This window comes from Xyrauchen texanus, chromosome 27 (assembly GCF_025860055.1).
Source record: "Xyrauchen texanus isolate HMW12.3.18 chromosome 27, RBS_HiC_50CHRs, whole genome shotgun sequence".
In the NCBI taxonomy this organism is placed as follows: domain Eukaryota; kingdom Metazoa; phylum Chordata; class Actinopteri; order Cypriniformes; family Catostomidae; genus Xyrauchen; species Xyrauchen texanus.
The window spans coordinates 37,484,587-37,504,753 of record NC_068302.1 but is presented as its reverse complement, the minus strand read 5'-3'; the positions used below and the strand labels follow the sequence as shown (position 1 = coordinate 37,504,753).

General features: G+C 39.4%; 1 protein-coding gene across 4 annotated transcripts in view; it reads right to left on the bottom strand.

Annotated features, from left to right (window-relative positions):
- The window catches only part of LOC127620714 (host cell factor 1-like), a 28,042-nt gene extending 9,155 nt beyond the window's left edge, over positions 1-18,887 (bottom strand). Inside the window, exons 1-19 of one of the 4 annotated variants that reach the window (XM_052093914.1) lie at positions 18,690-18,887; positions 16,748-16,938; positions 15,556-15,704; positions 15,314-15,474; positions 12,552-12,760; positions 12,356-12,440; positions 12,148-12,254; positions 11,864-12,043; positions 10,226-10,549; positions 9,931-10,082; positions 9,410-9,592; positions 6,836-7,060; positions 6,170-6,271; positions 5,847-6,060; positions 5,578-5,714; positions 5,297-5,435; positions 4,933-5,129; positions 2,235-2,672; positions 917-2,051 (exon numbers count right to left, since the gene is read on the bottom strand). In XM_052093914.1, coding sequence (XP_051949874.1) covers positions 917-2,051; positions 2,235-2,672; positions 4,933-5,129; positions 5,297-5,435; positions 5,578-5,714; positions 5,847-6,060; positions 6,170-6,271; positions 6,836-7,060; positions 9,410-9,592; positions 9,931-10,082; positions 10,226-10,549; positions 11,864-12,043; positions 12,148-12,254; positions 12,356-12,440; positions 12,552-12,760; positions 15,314-15,474; positions 15,556-15,704; positions 16,748-16,928 — 4,318 coding nt within the window. In that variant the 5' untranslated portion in view covers positions 16,929-16,938; positions 18,690-18,887. Of the gene's footprint in view, positions 1-916; positions 2,052-2,234; positions 2,673-4,932; positions 5,130-5,296; positions 5,436-5,577; positions 5,715-5,846; positions 6,061-6,169; positions 6,272-6,835; positions 7,061-9,409; positions 9,593-9,930; positions 10,083-10,225; positions 10,550-11,863; positions 12,044-12,147; positions 12,255-12,355; positions 12,441-12,551; positions 12,761-15,313; positions 15,475-15,555; positions 15,705-16,113; positions 16,231-16,747; positions 16,939-17,070; positions 17,478-18,689 lie in introns of those variants that run through there. The other 3 variants (XM_052093912.1, XM_052093913.1, XM_052093915.1) reach the window with 3 other exon arrangements.
- Positions 18,888-20,167: the final 1,280 nt, after the last annotated feature.

Here is a 20,167-nt window from a genome sequence, read left to right as displayed (position 1 = left end):
AACCATTCCAAATGATTCAGTAAGAGAGCGGTCCGAACAAATTGTACTGAATCACAAATCAATTCAGACTGCTTTACAAGCCTGTTTCACTGTAAATAACTGGCTCAAAAGAATTATTCATTTGCGAATCATGCATTGCTAGTTCTTTTAAACATTAAACAAAATACGGGACACACTTCATGACTGCTGAAATATTCTCAAATAAATTTTTTTTCAGGTTAGTCGGAGCGATCATTGTATGCACAGAGTGTACGGCCATAGAGCTGCAGGCGCTACTGCCATGGATCGCGTCTTTGGACACGCATTACAAGGAACAACTTTTACTCGCAAGACGCAGTGGAAGGATCTCGCTGCTGAATAATCCATGACTATACTACACAATTACTGGTGAGTGAAATGTAAACATTAACCAACCAGTTGTCAAATATATACATTTTAGTCAAATAGGACAACATTTGGTTACAAATGTGAGTTGTAAGTGGAGGATTATGCATAGGGTAGAAGACAGATATTGGCATTTAAGAATCAATATCGAGATTGTGATACAACGGAAAATCTATATTTTTACCCACCCCTACTTGATGTCTTTAATAAGAGAATGAACTACAATTAAAACAACTGAAAGTATAGAAAGTAACTAAATTGCAAAACTTTCATATATATGTGAATATGCAAGTTATTTGAGAGTGTAGTGAGACCAACTTGATTGCGTCATTAACAGTGCTTCATGGGAGTAGGCGGTTGCTGCAGAGCACTTTTACCACACTTTGTTTGCAGCAATTCTCTGATTCGTGATCTTTGTCTTCAAGATTCATGGGGTAGTGATGTTTTTCACAAATTCTGATACTGAACGCAGTTGAAGCTGAAATAATGCACACTTTATAATTTAACATTAAAAGTAGTGGGAGACACATACCTGTTCCTTCTCCAGTCTCTAAGCTGCTAGTCGCAGTTGTAGATGTATTGGTAGTGCCCGTTTCATGAGTTTCACAGGGTGGATTGGAGCACACCCTCTGCACAGTGCCATTCTGCCCTGTACCAATAGTTGATGACACCTGTGTTGGCGTGTTGGTAGTGCCCGTTTCGTGGGTTTCACAGGGTGGGTTTGAACACACCCTTTGTACACCGTCATTCTGACCCGTTCCAATAGTAGACGATGCCTGTGTTGGCGTGTTGGTAGTGCCCGTTTCGTGGGTTTCACAGGGCGGGTTGGAACACACCCTTTGTACACTGCTATTCTGTTCCGCTCCAATAGTAGATGACGCCTGAGTTGCAGTATTGGTAGTGCCTGTTTCATGGGTTTCACGTGGTGGGTTGGAACACACCCTTTGTACACTGCTATTCTGTTCTGCTCCAATAGTAGATGACGCTTGTGTTGGCATGTTGGTAGTGCCCATTTCGTGAGTTTCACAGGGGCGGTTGGAACACACCCTTTGTACACTGCTATTCTGTTCTGCTCCAATAGTAGATGACGCTTGTGTTGGCGTGTTGGTAGTGCCCGTTTCGTGGGTTTCACAGTGTGGGTTTGAACACACCTTCTGCACAACTTTGCTCTGCCCACTTTCCAAACTGGAGGTCGATTGCTTAGCAGTATTGGTCGTGTCCGTTTCATGTGTTTCACACTGAGGTTTCGAGCAGACCTGTTGGACGTCTTCAACACCAGACACAGTGGATGATTCTGTGGTAACCGTCTTGTCCGTCTCACAGGAACGATTGGTGCAAACGGCTGTCATTGTGGAGGAGATTGCAGCTTGGCTTTTGCTAGAGCTCTGCACGGTTCCTGTCTGATCAGAGCCCATGTTGGAGCGGGCTGTGGTGGAGGTGTTGGTGGTCCCCGTACGGGGATTCTCTGGCCGCATGGAACCAGAAGGGCCACTGTTTTCTTCGACAGGTGTGGCTGGTTCTGACCCGGAAGCCGACGATGAAGTAGATGACTCTGTCTTGCTGTTCACTGACTTGCCCATCTCTTTAGAGCCCATGTTGCAGCTGGCAGTGGTGGCGGTGTTAGTGGTGCCTGTGTCATGGGTTTCTGAAGGTGGGTTGGTGCACACCTGTTAAGTCAAGTCAAATTAATTTGTCATTTGAGCAGTTCACACTTGTACACTGGGGATTGAAATGCTTATGACGAAACTCAGAACTTTTGTATAGATAATAGTAATTAATGGTAGGAAGTGGCTGGAAAGTAAAATGGTACTGAAATGTCTTAGTGCAGTGTGATAGTTGAGAATTGTCACCTGTTGTGCCCTGCCCATATTGGCAGAGGCAGTCGTAGAGGTGTTGGTGGTGCCCGTTACGTGTGTCTCACATGGTGGGTTGGAGCAGATCTGTCCGTTGCCCAGTTGAGCAGCAGCTGTTGTAGCTGTGTTGGTTGTTCCAGTCTCATGAGTTTCACATGGAGGGTTGGAACAGATCTGTTCAGTGCCCATTTTAGCAGAAGCTGTTGTAGCGGTGTTGGTTGTTCCAGTCTCATGAGTTTCACATGGAGGGTTGGAGCAGACCAACGTCACAGTACCAGCACTGTTGCCTGCACTATCTCCAGCATCAGCACCAGTGGAAGAGGGCTGCTCAGATGTGGGAGATGCCATGATGGAGACAGGCAAGTCCTGTGCAGGTTGGTCCTCAGCACCACTGGGAGTGGTGATCAGAGTTACTTGAGTAGGCTGGGCTGCCGACTAACAGACAAAAATTATTAACAAAAAGGAAAAAAAGACAAATATGGATTGCCAAACTAAAACGATACTTTTGAGATTAGTTGTCCTTCCTTCAAAAGAACCAAATGCGTTAAAATTAAATACACTACATTTTAAAAGGATAAAAAAAAAAAAGTTAAATTTTTGTAGATTTTCTGGAATAATTTTAAAACTATTGACAATCAAATAAAAAATTCTAATTTTGAATATTAGCTGAATGTAAAATAAAAATCCACAGTGAATGCAGTTATTCAATCAATGTGCGATACCCTGATGGCTCTGCGTTTCTATCCGCATCTCCTGCTGAATGCATTTACATACGCTCTACAATATGGAACAGACTTTCTGTGGGCCCCCCCTCAAGCCTGAGACAAAAGGTCCAGTTGTCCCCCACTTATCTGCGGCACTGGGCGCAGTGGAACGAATAAAGCAGAATGTCTCAAGACGTGTTTTAAATGTTGAACTTCCTTTAAATTGACACGGTGTCTAAAAAAAATACATTATTACTACACAAGCCATTACAGCGATCAAAGATGCCCGTCTAGTGAATACTTACATAGAAAAAGGCGGATTAGATCGGAATGAACAACCCCTTAGGTGGAAGTCAAGACACAACCTCCAAAGACCATGTTTTGCTCTCTTATAAGCATTTCGCTGCATAAGCATTAGGTACATACAAACAACTGTATTTAATTAAAAACACTGGTGTCACCAGTAGGGATGTCGTGATTACCAGATTTCACAATTAACCGCAGTTAAAATGGTCACTGTTATTAAACCGTAAGAATTTGGACTGGAAAAAACGGAAAAAACAACCATGTTGTCTATTTAAATATTTTGTTACTGAAAAGGAGTCTTTCGGTGTCGGTCTAACAATGTGTGTTTGTGTGTCCTGGCCCCTGCTTGGCTGGTCTGTGAGGCTGTTACTATGGTAACGGAGTTCACGAGGTGATTGTCTAGGTAAGGCGGGGTGTGCGCAGAACGTAAAATTTCAGCGCACGTGAAACTCAAAATGAAAACATGGCGGAACAATGCGATCTCCCGGAGTTGTATCCGCCGAAGAAGCTAAATATATTAGCTATTTAGAAGCATTTTGTCTATCTGAAAAAATGACACAGGAGTTGTTGAAGAGGAGTATCCAGTATGCAAAACGAGCAGATGAAAAGATTCAGCAAAAGCGGTGAAAACATCTAATATGTTCCAGCACCTGAGGGATCACAATCCGCAGTAAATATTATATGTAGTGTACCTACTTACCTTTTGGTAACTTCAAACACAAAATTGAAAAGGTGTAAATCCGAAGAGTTGTATATTTTACATTTAAAAGAGTTGTGATTATCTGGCTGATCATTAGATTACTGAATAAAGAAAGAAGGTTCTCCTAGCTTGACAGTTTTATTTTAAAGATATGGTTTATTATATATTTATTGGTTATTTATTTTTAATTTATATATAATTTTATTTTACTTAATATATACTTTTTTGTTGAAAAGGTACAGTACGTTTTGGTATCAGATAGAGAAAATTGCAAAAACTTAAATACAAGTACTTTACCTAATTGTTTTCCACTTGTTTTCAGTTAAAAGTAGGAATATATGTGTTAACTGCATGTCCTAACAAATGCTGCAATAAAACTTAAGTTGTGATATGTTTGTAGAGGTTTTTATTGTTGCATAATAGGTACGTTTGCAGATGATTGTAAAAATTTTGAAACTGTGATTTTTTTTAATCAGACAATAATCGTGCCATTATAAATTCACATCGTGACATCCCTAGTCGCCTATATTTTAAAGCTGGAGCCTGCGGTAGTAATATGGCACCGGTACGGGCTACTGTGTAATTTAACACAGCCGTCTAATGAAGTGTTTCTTTTCTCGTTTGACTTTTTTTACATAATATTTGAGCATATGAACTGGCTAAATCTTATGATTATAATTTGATGCACATTTGTAACAGACAGATATGTTCTTTGTAATAAACAATCACTACAACATTGGTTTGTTAATTTGTTGCATCTCTTGAGGACGTAGGAGACAACGTTGATTTAAAAGTCAGATGTCTTTTAGATTTTCCCACTACCTGAAATAATGTCTTTAAAATTTGAATATAATTCAAATTTCATTTCTTAGCCTTGTTGACAGCCCTAATTGACAGACCTAATTACCAGAGTTCTTCAACATGTAACACATTAAGACCACTCTTTTTTATGAATACATATCTTGACTGATAAGAGATGCCTCACCTGTATTGTGGCAGTGGCAAGGTTGGTCTGGGCAGCAGATACAGAGATGGCTGATGGATTAATCACCTGACTGGCCAACGTAGCAATGGTGGCAAGATTGGTGACAGGTGTTGCCAGGCTGGCGTTAACACTTGCCACATTGCCCCCTGCCACACTGCTGGTTACAGTACCAGTTACTGTGCCCAGAGTTGTGACTCCTAAATTCAAAGGAATGTACATTTAGAACAGCATTTTATTTTTTCAGGAAACCCAATTGTACAAAGTACTCTAGATTTGTCAAAGATGAACAAATTTTGCAGATACTCAAGCTACGGGAAAACCTGTGCCAAGATTATTGCGAAAGTTGCGGCCTGAAAATTCATACCTGTGGTACCCTTGACGACTAATGTGGTAACAGTTGGTTTGCCAGCTGACACAGTGCCTGGGGAAACTAGACGCACTCCACCCATAGGAAGAGTACGCAGGATGGTGCCAGGCTGACCTGGTGCCCCCTTCAGGACCACCTAAGAGCAAATTTCTTTTTTATGACTTAAGTCAAGAACCACTAATACCATAATACAGACACATTTTTTTTTTTTAGATAAACAAAACCATGGCTGATAAAACCAAAATAACTGTGACCTCCATTTCCATGGAGACTCTCACCTGTGTGACCCCCTGTTGTCCTGCTCCTGTAGCCAGTTTAGGCACAGCTGTTATGATTTTGCCTGGTGTGCCAGGAGTAACCATTTTGGTGGTAATAATTGTGATAGGGGACTTTATACCAGAAGTGCTGGTCACACCTTGTGATTAGAAAGGAAATAACAGGAAATCATGAGTATAACAAATCATCCAATTTGTGTATAAAATGGCTTAACTCAAGAGCAATAATAACAGTCTAGCGGTCTAATAATGGAGTCAAATATGAAACTGACTAGTAGCTCCTTGTTGAATGGCAGACATAGGAATGGTTTTAATAATGGTGGTGCCTGGTTTATTGGTGGTGGTTGGAGAGACACTGCTGATGCCCAGGATTTTGGGCTTGGTGCCAGTCCCTCCTGCCTGGGAAGTTGTAATGATAGTGGTGGGCTTGCCATCTGCAGATGTGACAAGCTTCAAGATGGTACCAGCAGGCAGAGGAGTCTTTGTCTAAGAGAAAAAAAGAAAATGTAAAAATCACAAGCTACGGATAATGTGTTTAATATTGCAATGATACAGAATCAGGTAAAGAAATGTCTCGATAGGCTAGATTGCTGACCTGTATTAAAGTAACAGGACTGCTTCCAGCCTGTCCAGTCACTGCAGACGATTGCACTGGTTTGGTCTGAACAACAGACATCATTTTCCCAAGACTGGAGATCTGTGAATAGTAAAAAGGTTATTACTTGGGGGTTGCCCACAACTGAAGTTCACAATCAAAAAAGGGGAAGTTGTCAATGATAAGTACTTCTATTAAAGGATTGTTCACCCAAAAAAAATGATCATGTGAAAACCATAAATTTTTCTCCTCCATGGAATAAAGCAGAAGATACATGGTAGAGACTGTGTGCAAATGTCCATGCTATATCTTGAATTTTGGTCTGTTGCTCAAAGCTATCATATTCCTTCCGAAAACTTGGAATATAATGCATGAGTCATTTGGACCTTTTCTTTTAGAGCTTGGCAGTATAAAGAGTACACTTTTATTTTATGGGAAAGAGCAGTCAAGACATACTGCTAATTATCCATTTTTTTTAGTTCACTAGAGTGAACGATCCCTTTATGTGACATCTCAGGTCAGGACTTTCCAATAACGGGTGCACAAACCCCAAGCAGTTCATGATGGAACAGCCATCGGGTTTGTAAGAGTTATATTTTACTTTGAAACCTTGTCACTGCACACTACATTTGAGTCCAGAAAATAAACAATGGTTGTTCATCTTACCAGAGCACTGCTGCCACCCATCGTGATGGGGCTCTTGACAAGCGTTATAGTTTTGGTGACTCCTCCAACCATGGTGGTGACGACCTGGGCCTGCTGGGCTACGGTCACTGTGCCTGATTTGTGCACAGTGATGATGGGGCGAGTCTGGGTGTTGGAAGTAGAGATGGCTGAAGTGCCAACCTGTGCTGCAGCCGTTTTTAGCATTCGGGTAGCAGGGTTAGTAACCTGGAATAGAAGGAACCCAGACACATCAGACACAGACAAGATATGGGTGGACGAACTAGGGTATCACCAACTACCTCATGAAACACGTCATAATTCGATATATCGTGATACATCACGATATCATGATTCAATTTTTATTTTAATTTCAATTAATTTGGGTATACTTCAGATTTAATGTCCATTTTGTTTTGTTTTTCTCATTATACAGGGGACCTTCTAACTTTTTAAATTATGGACATAGAGTATCAATTTTTAAAACATAATTTTATCATTAGTTTTCCATCATTGTGCTGACATTTTAGCCTTTTTAAAAAGTTATATGTATTCCATATATTACATCAATAAACATGATGTACTGAAATTGCATATATTATATTGCTTGTTGTTTATATGCCTAATTTGTAATATTAACAAGTATTTACAATTGCTAAAATGGTACTGTCTCTTTAAGACATGTGGTCTTTGACAGTAGTTTTTGTTTAGTTGAATGGCTTCTTTACAGCATTCATGCTATATGTGATTAGAATAAAATGTTTCTTTTAATTATTTTGATAAATAAGTGACTGTAGACAACAGAAGGGATATTAAAAGAGACATTATTAAACAACAAATGGTTTTCTTGGATCTTGTCATTGGACTCACATTACATAGAAAGAGTCAAAACATTTACTTTCATCATGCAGTGAAAAGATCTTCTGAAGAACATTTACATTTATGCATTTGGCAGACGCTTTTATCCAAAGCGACTTACAGTGCACTTATTACAGGGACAATCCCCCCGGAGCAACCTGGAGTTAAGTGCCTTGCTCAAGGACACAATGGTGGTGGCTGTGGGGCTCGAACCAGCAACCTTCTGATCACCAGATTACCAGTTATGTGCTTAGACCACTACACCACCACCACTAAGAAGATCTGAACTTCACCACTACACAACTCAAACAGTGGTGGGTGAAATATAAAAAATTACCAGCCAATGGATAAATCACAGAATTTTTTTGTAGCATATGGGAAGTATTTACGCACATATGATTGCTGGGGATTGCAGATAGAAAGAAAGAGCGATCTTGGCATTTTAAGAATTGATGTGGAGATTGTACAATTGAAGATTAAGTTGAAAATCAATATTTGTGCCCGGCCCTTGATCCAAACACGTGAGAGGTCCAGCATTGTCTGCAAGAGAAACCTGCAGGATCAGTTTCAGTCTCTTTTATGCCTCGTAGATGCGTCTTGGACTGCACCGAAAATATCACGATACATGGATCTAATTATCGATAGAATATTGTGAGAAAAAGTTTCACGATATATCGATATTTGATTGTATCGACACAGCCAAAGGAGGAACTGGATATTTAGATTTATTTATGTACAACTTAACAACAAAAAGGGAAGATCACTGACTTACAGTTGGATGTCAAATGTGTAAATGAAAAGTACCACTTCCTAAACATTTAATCATTCAGGGATTGACAATAACAATAGTACATGACATATGCGCAGAGCACTAGTTGTCACTATATGAAGTGTAATCAAGCTTGAAATCATGATTGCGAAGGAGACTGCTGTCAAGATGTACAGCGTAAAAAGTTGTTACGTTTTCCCTTTCCACACTACAACGCGAAGACTCCATTTTCAGATTTATCCACTTGGGAGAGCATTTTCGAAAAGCTCAGTTTTGGCTCGACAATAAAGGCATCAGTGTGGACAGAAGGCCAAAACGTCGAAAAATTAATGCATTTTCAAACCGAAACGTATTAGTGTGGATGTGCCGTTATTTGCTCTGCCAACATTTTTCACCATGAATAAACAAATAAATGTTTTTTTTTAGCAATCGATTTCTATACTTGTATATTGCAGGAATAACATTTACATTTTTAATTTTCATGTTCTGTTTTCTTTACAATTAACTAGCTTTGCTGTAAAAACATTGCATATGATGTAAAACATTACTGATTGATTATTAATTTACAACTCATTCTTACAGGTGACTCAAAGACTATGACAAATAATTCTCACAATTTCAACAAAACCATCTGTGTTTGCCAGCATGGTAATGGTTCCTTGGTGACAAGTTTATATAAGCAGAATTCACAGCAACAGTGTTTAAAACATCACAGAAATCCAAATGTTTATGTTTGCAAGGCATGAAAACGAAAGTAAAACTTTCAGGTCCATCAACTGGCCCAAAATGTCATCACACTGGCCCTGTGCAAGTGGGCCATTCTTATTATTGAGCCTTGAATTCATGCATTTTCCTTTAACTCATTTTGCAGATGTTTTTATCCCAAGCGTTGTTTGCTTGTATATGGTACGGAACCCAAATTCACTAATGATCTCATTAACTGCACTTACCATCATCGGTGAAGCTACTTTGATAGAAGCAGATCCAGGAGTCATAGTGACTGTCTTCACTAGGGTGGCTCCTGCTGGAACATTTAGCATTGTGTTCGTGGAAGAGGGAGGGATCTTCTGTGTGGCAGCTGCAGCTGCAGCTAAAGCAGCCATGCCACTCATCTGAGGGCTACTGCCGATTGGCTGGATACCAAAACATAGACAAAGATTTTAAAGGTGCACTTGGTTTGTTCACTGAGAGCTAGTGGCATAAATGCAGCATCATGCACAGTTAGCGGTCATTGTAAATCTGTACTATTCGTAGACAGCCAAGATACATTTATTCAGTAAGTGAATGTATCTAGTTACAGGGGATTATTGAGATAAAGTAATATTCAGCTGGTTATGTGAACTCAACATGGCAGTGTTCATGAAGCTGCGAATCTGCCAGCACTATATATAAAAAAATATAAAAAATTTAAACATCTGTAAGAAGTACTAGGAAAACATTGAGTACACCAATAATGCTGATGTATACATACCGTGCCCTGGGTGCTATGTGCAGGGACAACCATGCGGACCCCTGCTGGAAGTGATGTAACAGTGACCGGGGATTTAGCTCCTTGGTTGGCCTGACGTACAGTAACAACAGACGTCCCAGGTGTGGAATGAGGCACCGCCAATTTAAGAATAGCTAGAAATCAAGAGCATAAATGTTAACATCACATGTATGACCTTATGCTTATATGGGTGAACTGCCCCTTTTTAAAGGTAATCAGGAATATAAAAAGACATGTGAAAGAAAAAAGGCAAAACATAATTAAGCTGGGTCTGTACCTGGCCCACGAGGTGAGGCTGCTAGTGGGCTGCCTGGCATGGCAGTGGTGGGTGAAGAAACTTGTTGCACCAGTGTGACACCAGAACGGGGCATGCTCTGAGCTGCAGGAGCAGCAGCGGCAGGCAATGGACTCTTGGGCAAGTTCACGGGTAGGGACGGGGTGGGGTTGACGGTCGGTGACGTGGCAGCTGTCGCAGCAGGGATATCATATTTCTGTAGCTGTAGCAGGTATGTGTCTGCAGTGGGCACTGCCCCCCAGCTCACCTCCAGAGAGTTGGTGTTGGCACGGACCAGTTGCACACGTGATGGAGGCAAAGGACGATCTGATAAAAGATGCCGATACAATAAGTGAGTGTAATAGTGGTTGACCGATATGGGTTTTTTGATAGCGGATACAGATACAATATATAAATAGCAGGATGGCTGGTAAAAATGCTGACACACAATTTAACAACAAATCAGATGTACACAATTTCTTAAGTAAAAAGAACACTCATTTTATACAATATTACTCAAATTTGCTTGGGGGAAGAAAAAAAAAAGGCAAGTTTATTTATTTAGCACATTTCATACACCGTGGTAATTCAAACTGGTTTACCTGGAAATTATGAAAATATGAGATTAAAAATCATTTTAAAATCACAAAGGGATAGTTCTCCCAAAAATATAAATCCTCTCATCATTTACTCACCCTCATGCCATCCTAGATGTGTATGACTTTACTTCTTCTGCAGAACTCAGATTTTTAGAAAAATCTCAGCTCTGTAGGTCCATACAATGCAAGTCAATGGTGGCCAGACCTTTGAAGCTCCAAAAATCACATAAAAGAAACAAAAGTACTCTATACTTATACTATTACTACTTTTCTTTACTCTAAATCTGCACCTCTGAAAGGCACATGCGAAAGTGGAGATTGATATTAAAAAAGGACTTAAATATTAGACTCACACATGGACAATGGATTGAACCACTACAGTCATATGGATTACTTTTATACTGTCTTTGTGTTTTTGGAGCTTCAAAGTTCAGGCCGCCATTCACTGGCATTGTGAGGACCTACTGATCTGAAATATTCTTAAAAAAATCTTCACATCTGTCATACACATCTGGGATGACATGAGGGTAGGTTAATGATAAGATAATTTTTTGAACTACTAAGAATAAAATTAAAAAGCTATTAAGTATTTAAAAACAGAAATGGTTTACTTTCCATTGACAAATCTGTTGGTAGATTTTGAAACTGACACAAGTGAAAGTTAACGCTTCTGTTAATCGGCCAAGAAAACACAGTTACCGGCCAATCTCGGTAATGCAAAATGGCCAAATATCGACTGATTAATCGGCCTGGCTGACATATCGGTCGGTCTATCACTAAATGGGATATATGACAGCAAGGAAATTGTTAACATTTAAGGTTTTAGTTCCAAGTAAATTAAATGCTAAATCAAGAAAGCAAGGCAGAATACAATTTAATAAAGGAAATAAACTACCTGAATTCATGCAAATATCATAATTACGTAAATGGCAGATAAATTCAGAATGGTAAAAATTCTAACACTGAAAGATTTCCAAACTTTATTTTATTTCAAAATTATGAAATTTACAGATGCAAAATACCAGGAAACTCAATAGCCCACCTGTCTCCAGGTACCACAGGTCTTTGCAGCACACTTGGTTGTTCCAGGCTTTGCGGTAACCATCTCTGCCACTCCAGACATACAGCCTATTATTAATACCCACAGAGCAGTGTCCAGCTCTGGCCCTAGGGATATTATCCTCTAGAGAGTCCATCAAGATAGTATCCCATGACATTGTGTCTAAAAGTTATAGAAAGTCAAGGTTAAAAACAAAAAACAAAAGCTTGTCTTTGAATAACTATCACATGGCTTCTAGGGTGCTAGAGGTCATTTGTCAAACCTACCTAGATTTAAACAGGCCAAAGTGTTAGTGCACTTCCATTCCTTCTCATGTGTAGCTACTTTGACATCATCCATAACAAGAGGGACCCATCCACCAAACACAAACATCCTATGAAAAGAGACCGGAGTTAGTTAATACCACACCAACTCGACTATCAAAAATAAATAAAATCAAATTTATATAATGTATCATTTGAGGTTGTGACTCACTTGTTGTTTATAGTGGTGGCAGAGTGTAAACTGCGAGGCAGAGGCCCCACGCCACTTATGGCTGGTTTGTTCCAGGTCAAAGTATCTACAGACCAGAGCAAATCGCACACAAACTAAGTGTTATTGCATATTAAATTATTTAACAGGATTGACAATTTTTTATTTTTTTTAATTGCAAACTAGTATATTCTCACACCGATATCTAAAGTCCAGAGGTCTCCAAGACGGCAGCCACTCATGCCGCCGTAGATGACGAGGCGAGACTTTTTGGATGTTTTCTCTGTGTAGATGACAGCAGTGTGGCTCTCTCGAGGAGGGGGCAGCACGCCGTATGTAATGGGGATGTCCCAGCTTGCTACGTTACTGCCTGGGCGTAGCTCGAGTGTGTAGAGATCATTAAGGTACCTGGTGTATGAACAGAGAAAGAAATAAGAAATCTCAGTGTTTCCCATTAATTATCTAGACTGTGGCACACTCACACTGAAACCAATTATCTTATTACCGTTATAAACAGCAGCTCTGACAACGTAAATATTTTCAGCATCTGAGCAGCAAGTTCAACACAGGTAACCTTTTAGAAAGTTCATATTCTTATTCTGCTGTTGAAAGTAATCATGAGCACATCATTTTATAATTCGTTAGTGATCTAGCAACTGTTTGATTAACAGGCGGCATATGTGTGTGCACAACGTGTTCCGAGAATGCTCCCACTAATAATGCGCACCTGAACGGTTGAATACATTTAAAAATTACACCAAAATGCCCGTCTTGGTGAGGTATTCATGTAAACACAGAGAGTTATGTCTAAAGTGAAGGTAAACAGTGGAGAAAAAAAAAGCAGCTTTGTATTAAAATGTCAGACTTGTAAGTATAAATGTAAGCTAATAGACCTGCTGCTGCTGTCTTGTACGACTTTATAATAACCAAACAATAACAAGACAACACTCACTGAACTTGACTGGATAACTTTAATGTATTATAATCATACAGTGAAGAACAGTAGTAGTTTTATATTGCATTTCATTCTGAATGTTTATTTAAATGCTTCATATCTTACTGCTGTTAAAAACAGCACAGAATTTCTTAATTTGTATTTCTGGTTTTATTATTTTTAATCTATTCATTGCTGTTTTTTATTGTTATTATTAACGGTTTTACTAGTCTTGAATAATTACTTAAGATTTTGAAACCATTCTTCCATAATTAACTTATTATTAGTTAGTGTTATTATTTGTTGTGGTTTGAAGCTGGTATTGTGAATCATCAAATTTCACAACAGACTACAGAAATGTTGGTATTGTGATAATGTAAAGCCTTTATTTTACATGGTAGATCTTGCTGCAATAACATGATGAAAAAGTAGATCTGATTCATAGAAGTGTGAACACCCCTGCTGTAAATAGAGGCTTTTCTTTATTTGACTACCATACGTAACCCAAAACAATTACCATATGACAATATCCTCCTCCCCTACCCAGTGCAGTTTACATTTCTACATTTGCGATGCATTTTTCACTTGGCTGTAAAGTGATGTCTATGTCTGAGCTTCTCTATGCTCGGCACAAATATCCAACTAAACGATGATGACATTTGTTGTTGATGATTTTCATTATCGATAATTATCAATAAGTTGTTGCATCTCTAGATAAGACACACCCGTTGTTACCACTTGTAACAACTGCTGTGATATTATATTTTTACATCTATAGATTTGACCGCACTACTGCACCACAGCTACTGCATTTGATCGAATAAGATGCAATCAAATATGCTCACCTGTGCTGGTCCATGTTTTGGAGAGCAGCGTCACTGTTTCGGAATTTCCGAATTGGCGGAAAATTCAAGCAGGGGAACCGTTAACGGAACCGAAAGTCACGAAGATCATCTGATTCCAGTATTTTGAAAAGAATGGAACCGGTTCGGGGGCCTGGGTAACTCAGCGAGTAAAGACGCTGACTATCACTACCACGAAACGCAAGTTCGAGTCCCAGGGTGTGCTGAGTGACTCCAGCCAGGTCTCCTGAGCAACCAAATTGGGCTGGTTGCCAGGAAGGGTAGAGTCACATGGGGTTACTCCTTGTGGTTGCTATAATGTGGTTCTCGCTCTCGGTGGGGGCGTGGCGAGTTGTGCGTGGATGCCGCGGAGAATAGCGTGAAGCCTCCACACGCACTAGGTCTCTGCGTTAACGTGCTCAACAAGCCATGTGATAAGATGCGCAACTGAGATTCGTCCTCAGCCACTCTCATTGAGGACCTAGAGTACATTGGGAATTCCAAATTGGGGAGAGGGGGAATGGAACCAGTTCTGAACAAGAACCGGTTCTCAGTTCCCAACCCTAACGTTCATGCATTTGCTTTAATTTGTAGATCTTATGGTTATTTCCCTTTAAATCTGAACGTAACCGGCAAAAAAATGGCCGTTACAACTGCCTTTAGCGTCATCCTGTTTCAAGTGATCGCCCAAAATGTATCTTAAAATATAATGAAATTAATTCACAAACTCACACAGTTATTTTTGATAACATCATCAAACATAAAAGGGCTTGTGCATGTTTTATGCGTATTTGCACTAAATTGACAAGGGAAAAAATTATAAAACAGCGGAAAATAATAAAACATAGTGGGTAGGGAGATGTGGTTGAAGTTTTATTTTATAATACTTTTTTGTTATCTATCGTGCTTTCTCTATATTTAATTGGCTGCGGCTCATTGTCATCTATCGCTCGTCATGAGTGCGCACACCTAGATATCTAGATATCAAGCTGTTTTGAAAACTGTCGTAGCATCCAGGACTAGACTAAGCATGTCGCAGGAGTGCGCACACAAGACTGTTTGTCGTGAGATCCCAGACTTCTCGTTCCAGACCAGTCGCCGAATCAAAACATCAAAGGAGAGGAGCTTGAGTCGTAAAGTGTACGCAAGGCTTAAGTATGAGCTTTACAAGGCTTTGTTGTTTACCTTGGAATATTGTTTTTGGGATCCTCACTGTCATTCGCCAGTCCACCAAACAAGTAGCATTTGTTTCCAACTAGAGAAAAGCTGTGGCCCAGACGAGGACAAGGTGGTGGTCCATTCTTAGGGGCTTTGGGCTTCAACCGTTTCCACTCCCATCTGCTGGCCTGTTTAAAATGTACATGAAAATTAAGCATTCTTTTAAGCTCAACATTTGAAAATGTGAAAGACGATGGTGGTGAGCTTACCTGTAGCTCATAGAGATCGTTGCTGTACTTTCCGTATTCAACCATGCCCCCGAATGCAAGCAGCCGTGTGCCATCGCAAACAAATCCATACGCAGCGCAGCCAGGAGGAATGTCACCCCGGACAGCAGGAATAAACCACTGATTGGTGGCTGTTGAGAAATGTGTAATTGCATCATTTTGGTTCGGTTTAATACAGTACACTCAGTAGTGGGTTGCAATGCATCATATTCTTTCATTCAGTTCAGCTGATACAATGTAGCACAACAAATAGAATGCAACATGATTACAGTAAACAAACTTTATCTTACTGCATATTTTGTACTTTATGGTATGGTTTCAACAACAGAACTAATGTGAACAATGTCTACAACTAAATAAAAAACATCCCAGCCAACAACATGTACAAATCAGACAACTCAATATCTTAGATGGTAGGCACATTACATTTCTATCTACGAGTTCTCGGACCCTCAAACAATAACATATGCAACAACTCCACATTCAACAAAATCATCCACACAGTCTCTATCCCACTCAGTTGACACTAGGAGTATTTACATGGCAATGCGGGTAATCAAGTGGGCGGGGCCTGTGTGTTGTGATGACGTAGCAGGCGTTCTATTAACCCGCCATTTCTCTTGGCTTTCTCCCTGGCGTGCCAGCCAGTTCTCCGCCGCTTGGCTAGCTGAAGACGGCTAGTGCTGTAGCGATAGCTGGCTAGCTGACACTTCAACACAAACACTTAGCACAGTTGGTTATACATAACATCGCTACACAACACAGTGCAGACAAAAACATATATTTATTCAGCAGTCGATGCAATTAAATTGCAAAGTACTGAGTTCAACTATCTGAAAACACGAGACTCAAATCGACCATATGCATAATTTAATTTAGTGCTTGTTAGCTAAACACTAAACACAAAGATAGTCTATTCCAGTGCGCCTAGCCGCTAACTTCTTGGCAAGCTAATGCAACGGAGCTAACTGTGGATCTGTACGCAAGTGGTCCGAAATCAATGCAAAACCCAGACTAAAACGTGCTCTGATTAAATAATAAGATCAGTTCAAAACGAATAAAACCGAGGCGGCAGAGATAGATAAAAACTGGCGAGCAATAGGCTAAACAATGTTATAAATTCATCCAGAAATATCAAATCAATAACCTCTTTACAACGTATAAACGTCCTCACCTGTGTTATAGACATGCAGCTCATCCACAATGCCTTCATTCCCTCCGCCGAACACCACCATCAGCTCTTTAATAGCCACAGCTCGATGTCCGTGTCTCGGGCGAGGAACCGGACCGGACCAGCCGACAACCCTCTTCCAGCGAGGCTGCAGAACAGAGCCCGCGGTGCCTGAAGATGCCATGTCCACTTCTCTAACGAGACACAAATCCCATGCACAGTCCTGATTTTAGTTTGGATGCAAACAGGATTCGTGTGCCAATGCTATGTGCTATTGTGTTTAGCGCGCTAGTACTGTGTAGCTTAGCGCGAGCTAAATAGGTCACCTGAAAATGTTTGAATACCACACGGGTTCTGCACCAACCGCTGCGTTATGTGATTGCAAGTGTATTAAAATAAATTTGGACTTTATATGTGCTTGAAAAGTTCAGCATGTAACACGAAAATGCCAGTAAAACGATGTTAGCCGGTTAGCTGAAATATGCGCGAGCCGCCATTTCAGCGGCGAAAGGCGCTTTTCATCACGAGTGATTGAGGCGAACACTGGCGGCTCAACAAACGCCAATTCACGGAGAAACGAACGAACATAACTCCAAAGCCGTAGCGTTACATGCAGCTGGAGTCTCGGGCATTTTTTTCATAAACCTCCATATGCGTAAAAATTGCGGCGGGTGGGTTAAATGCCTTTCAGAGATGAAGCGGAGCTCAGTGAAGATGTGCATGCAGCCATCTTGTAGCCCGCTTACAGCTAAAGCAAGCGCCTTGTTAGCTGCTGAGCGGCTAGGCTAAAAAACACACATGCAAGCTAACGAATAAAAATGGGCGGTGAATCAAGCAAAATATCAGCTTTCACTGAAGTTGATAACATGTGCTATATCATAACACGCACCGGTCAAAATCGCACGGTTAGATTGAAACTATGCATTAACCCTTGTGCGACCATGGGGAACTTTTGGTCTTTTCGATAATTTTGGCTAATGCCAACGGCATACATTTATGGATTTTATATTGCAACCTCAGTTCCTAAAATACATCTATAATACACGGTGTACACAGAGAAGTTACACTCAGAACAAAAATGTCCCAAGTGAAACCCATTAAAACAGCAATATTTGATCCCAGTGCCATTAAAGCATGAATTATATGATATTATGCTTTCATTTCGGAGCCAAACTTATTCCCTATTTTCTGTTTGCAGGCCAATTGAATAATTTATGCAGCTAAAATTGTGGGTGTTGTTAAAACAGCAGTGGCATTATGTAAACAAACGGGCATTTAAAGGGTTCAAATCCTGCATATGTTGGTTAAAAAAATGAGTCAGTGAAAGTGGAAAATAATATTAATAAATAATATTTTAATAGCAGTTGTTTGACGCGGACATTTTTCCTCTAAGGGCCTCTAAGGAACTTTTTTAAATTTAAGTTTGCACAAGGATACAAAGCCAATAGAGATTTGTGTGTTAAAAGTTGATATGTGGATTTGTCATGCCTCTTGTCTGGGTGCCGCCATCTTCGTAAACAAACCAAACAATCCACCCCTTTTTTCCTTTAGAAATGAATGGACCATTTAAACAAGAGCTATGGGGTCACTTACCACTTACTTGAATATTACAATTTGATCTCAAAATAAGACCGAAAGCAGGTTACATTCGCTAGCTGAAATGTTCAATGAGATCTAAGAGGCATCCAGTTAGCTTTAAATGCTAAATAGCTCATTTGAGCGCTGCAACACTTACATACTTATTCGGCATTGCATGTTTAATTTTTCTGTTTTTATTTCCTATAAGAATTTCATAATGCCATTTTTATTCGAGTTGTACAGTTCAGCTTTAGTATTTGTGCTATCCGCTTAGCTTCCCTCAAGAAAAATGGCGGATGTATCGTTAGCCGACAAAGAAAGCTGTAAAATACTCGGATTCTCTCATTCTGAAACACAAAATACTTACTCGTTCCGATTTGTTAATTTAATTTATAAAACCACGAATGAGGATTCAGAGAACAAATTCAACCCCGGGTGCGCCTTTCACTGTAGATAATACTAAGTCTACATCTTTTCACGCCGCCATCTTCTTGACAAACGGTTGCGTTCAGCGCCGCAACTCTACGATGATATTCAGAAAGAAATGGAAAATTATTTAAACGTGATCTCAGTATCTGTTAATAAGAAAGCAGTATTTGCTTTTGGGCTCTTCATGTGATCTTTTTTATGTGATATAATGGCCCTTATTTTTTTTTTTTATTATTATTTTTACAATTTATTTTTTTTGTCTTTATTTATTTCTTATTGTTGATATTATGTGCTGTACGTTTATTTTTTATTGAATGTTGTCAGCAAAAAAAAAAAAAAACTCTACAATGATAGCCTGCTCTGCTAGTACAACATCTCTATCATTATTACTGCACGCACTCACTACAACTATAAAACTTTACCATTTCTAACGTTTGGTAGAAACTAGTTTCCCACCTTTAAACCATAGGCATTACAGTTATTGTTACTACTGTAAAATAATAATAAATGTGGAATATGCCGGGTCCAATACAATTTAAGCTCAATCAACAGCATTTGTAGGATGACATTGATTTCCACAAATTAATTTGGAATTGTCCGTCTGGGTTCCAGTGAGGCACATTCAATGTAAGTGAATGGGGGCCAATCCGTAAACATTAAGATACTCGCTGTTTCTAAAGTATAGCCACAAGATATAAACAATATGCATGTTAACATGATTTTAGTTTGATCAAATCGCTTACTAACCTTTTCTTTGTAACGTTATAGCCAGTTTTACAATTCTGTTGCCATGACAAACAAACCTTAAAACCCACTAAAAATGTCGATTTAAACAACTGTACAGCACAAATAGACTTTTAACCTAAAAATTGTTGCAAGTGCTTTAAAAAATTATATGCTTCATATTTTGGCCTTTAAACCCTCCAAATATCACTATAACCCTGATTTTTGCTTTTTATTTTATTATTTTTTAAGGAGGGGCGAGTTATGCCATAAATGCTGTCGACTGAGCTTCACTTGTACTGAATATTCCTTTAAAACAATGCAAAAAGATTCTCATTTTATATATTTTTTTGGACGATGGCTATGGCTAATATGACTCCAATTTAAATTCCAGTTTAATTTCATCCCTAAACAATGAGATAATATTGTCAAATTAATATTACGTAGGAGTAATAAAATATACATGCCTTTAAACTCTTGCCAATACACATACTCTTAAGTTATTTTATATTCACAAAAATAAAGATCTATACAGAACTGTTTTTGCTTTAAACACAGTAGATCAAATGAACTCTTCCTAAACTTTTTTTTTTTTTTTTAGCAAACAATGCACATTATCTTATAAAGGGTGATCCAGAAATAATATAATCACAAACATGTTTCAAAAACTTTGACCAAAAACCAGAGGTGTAG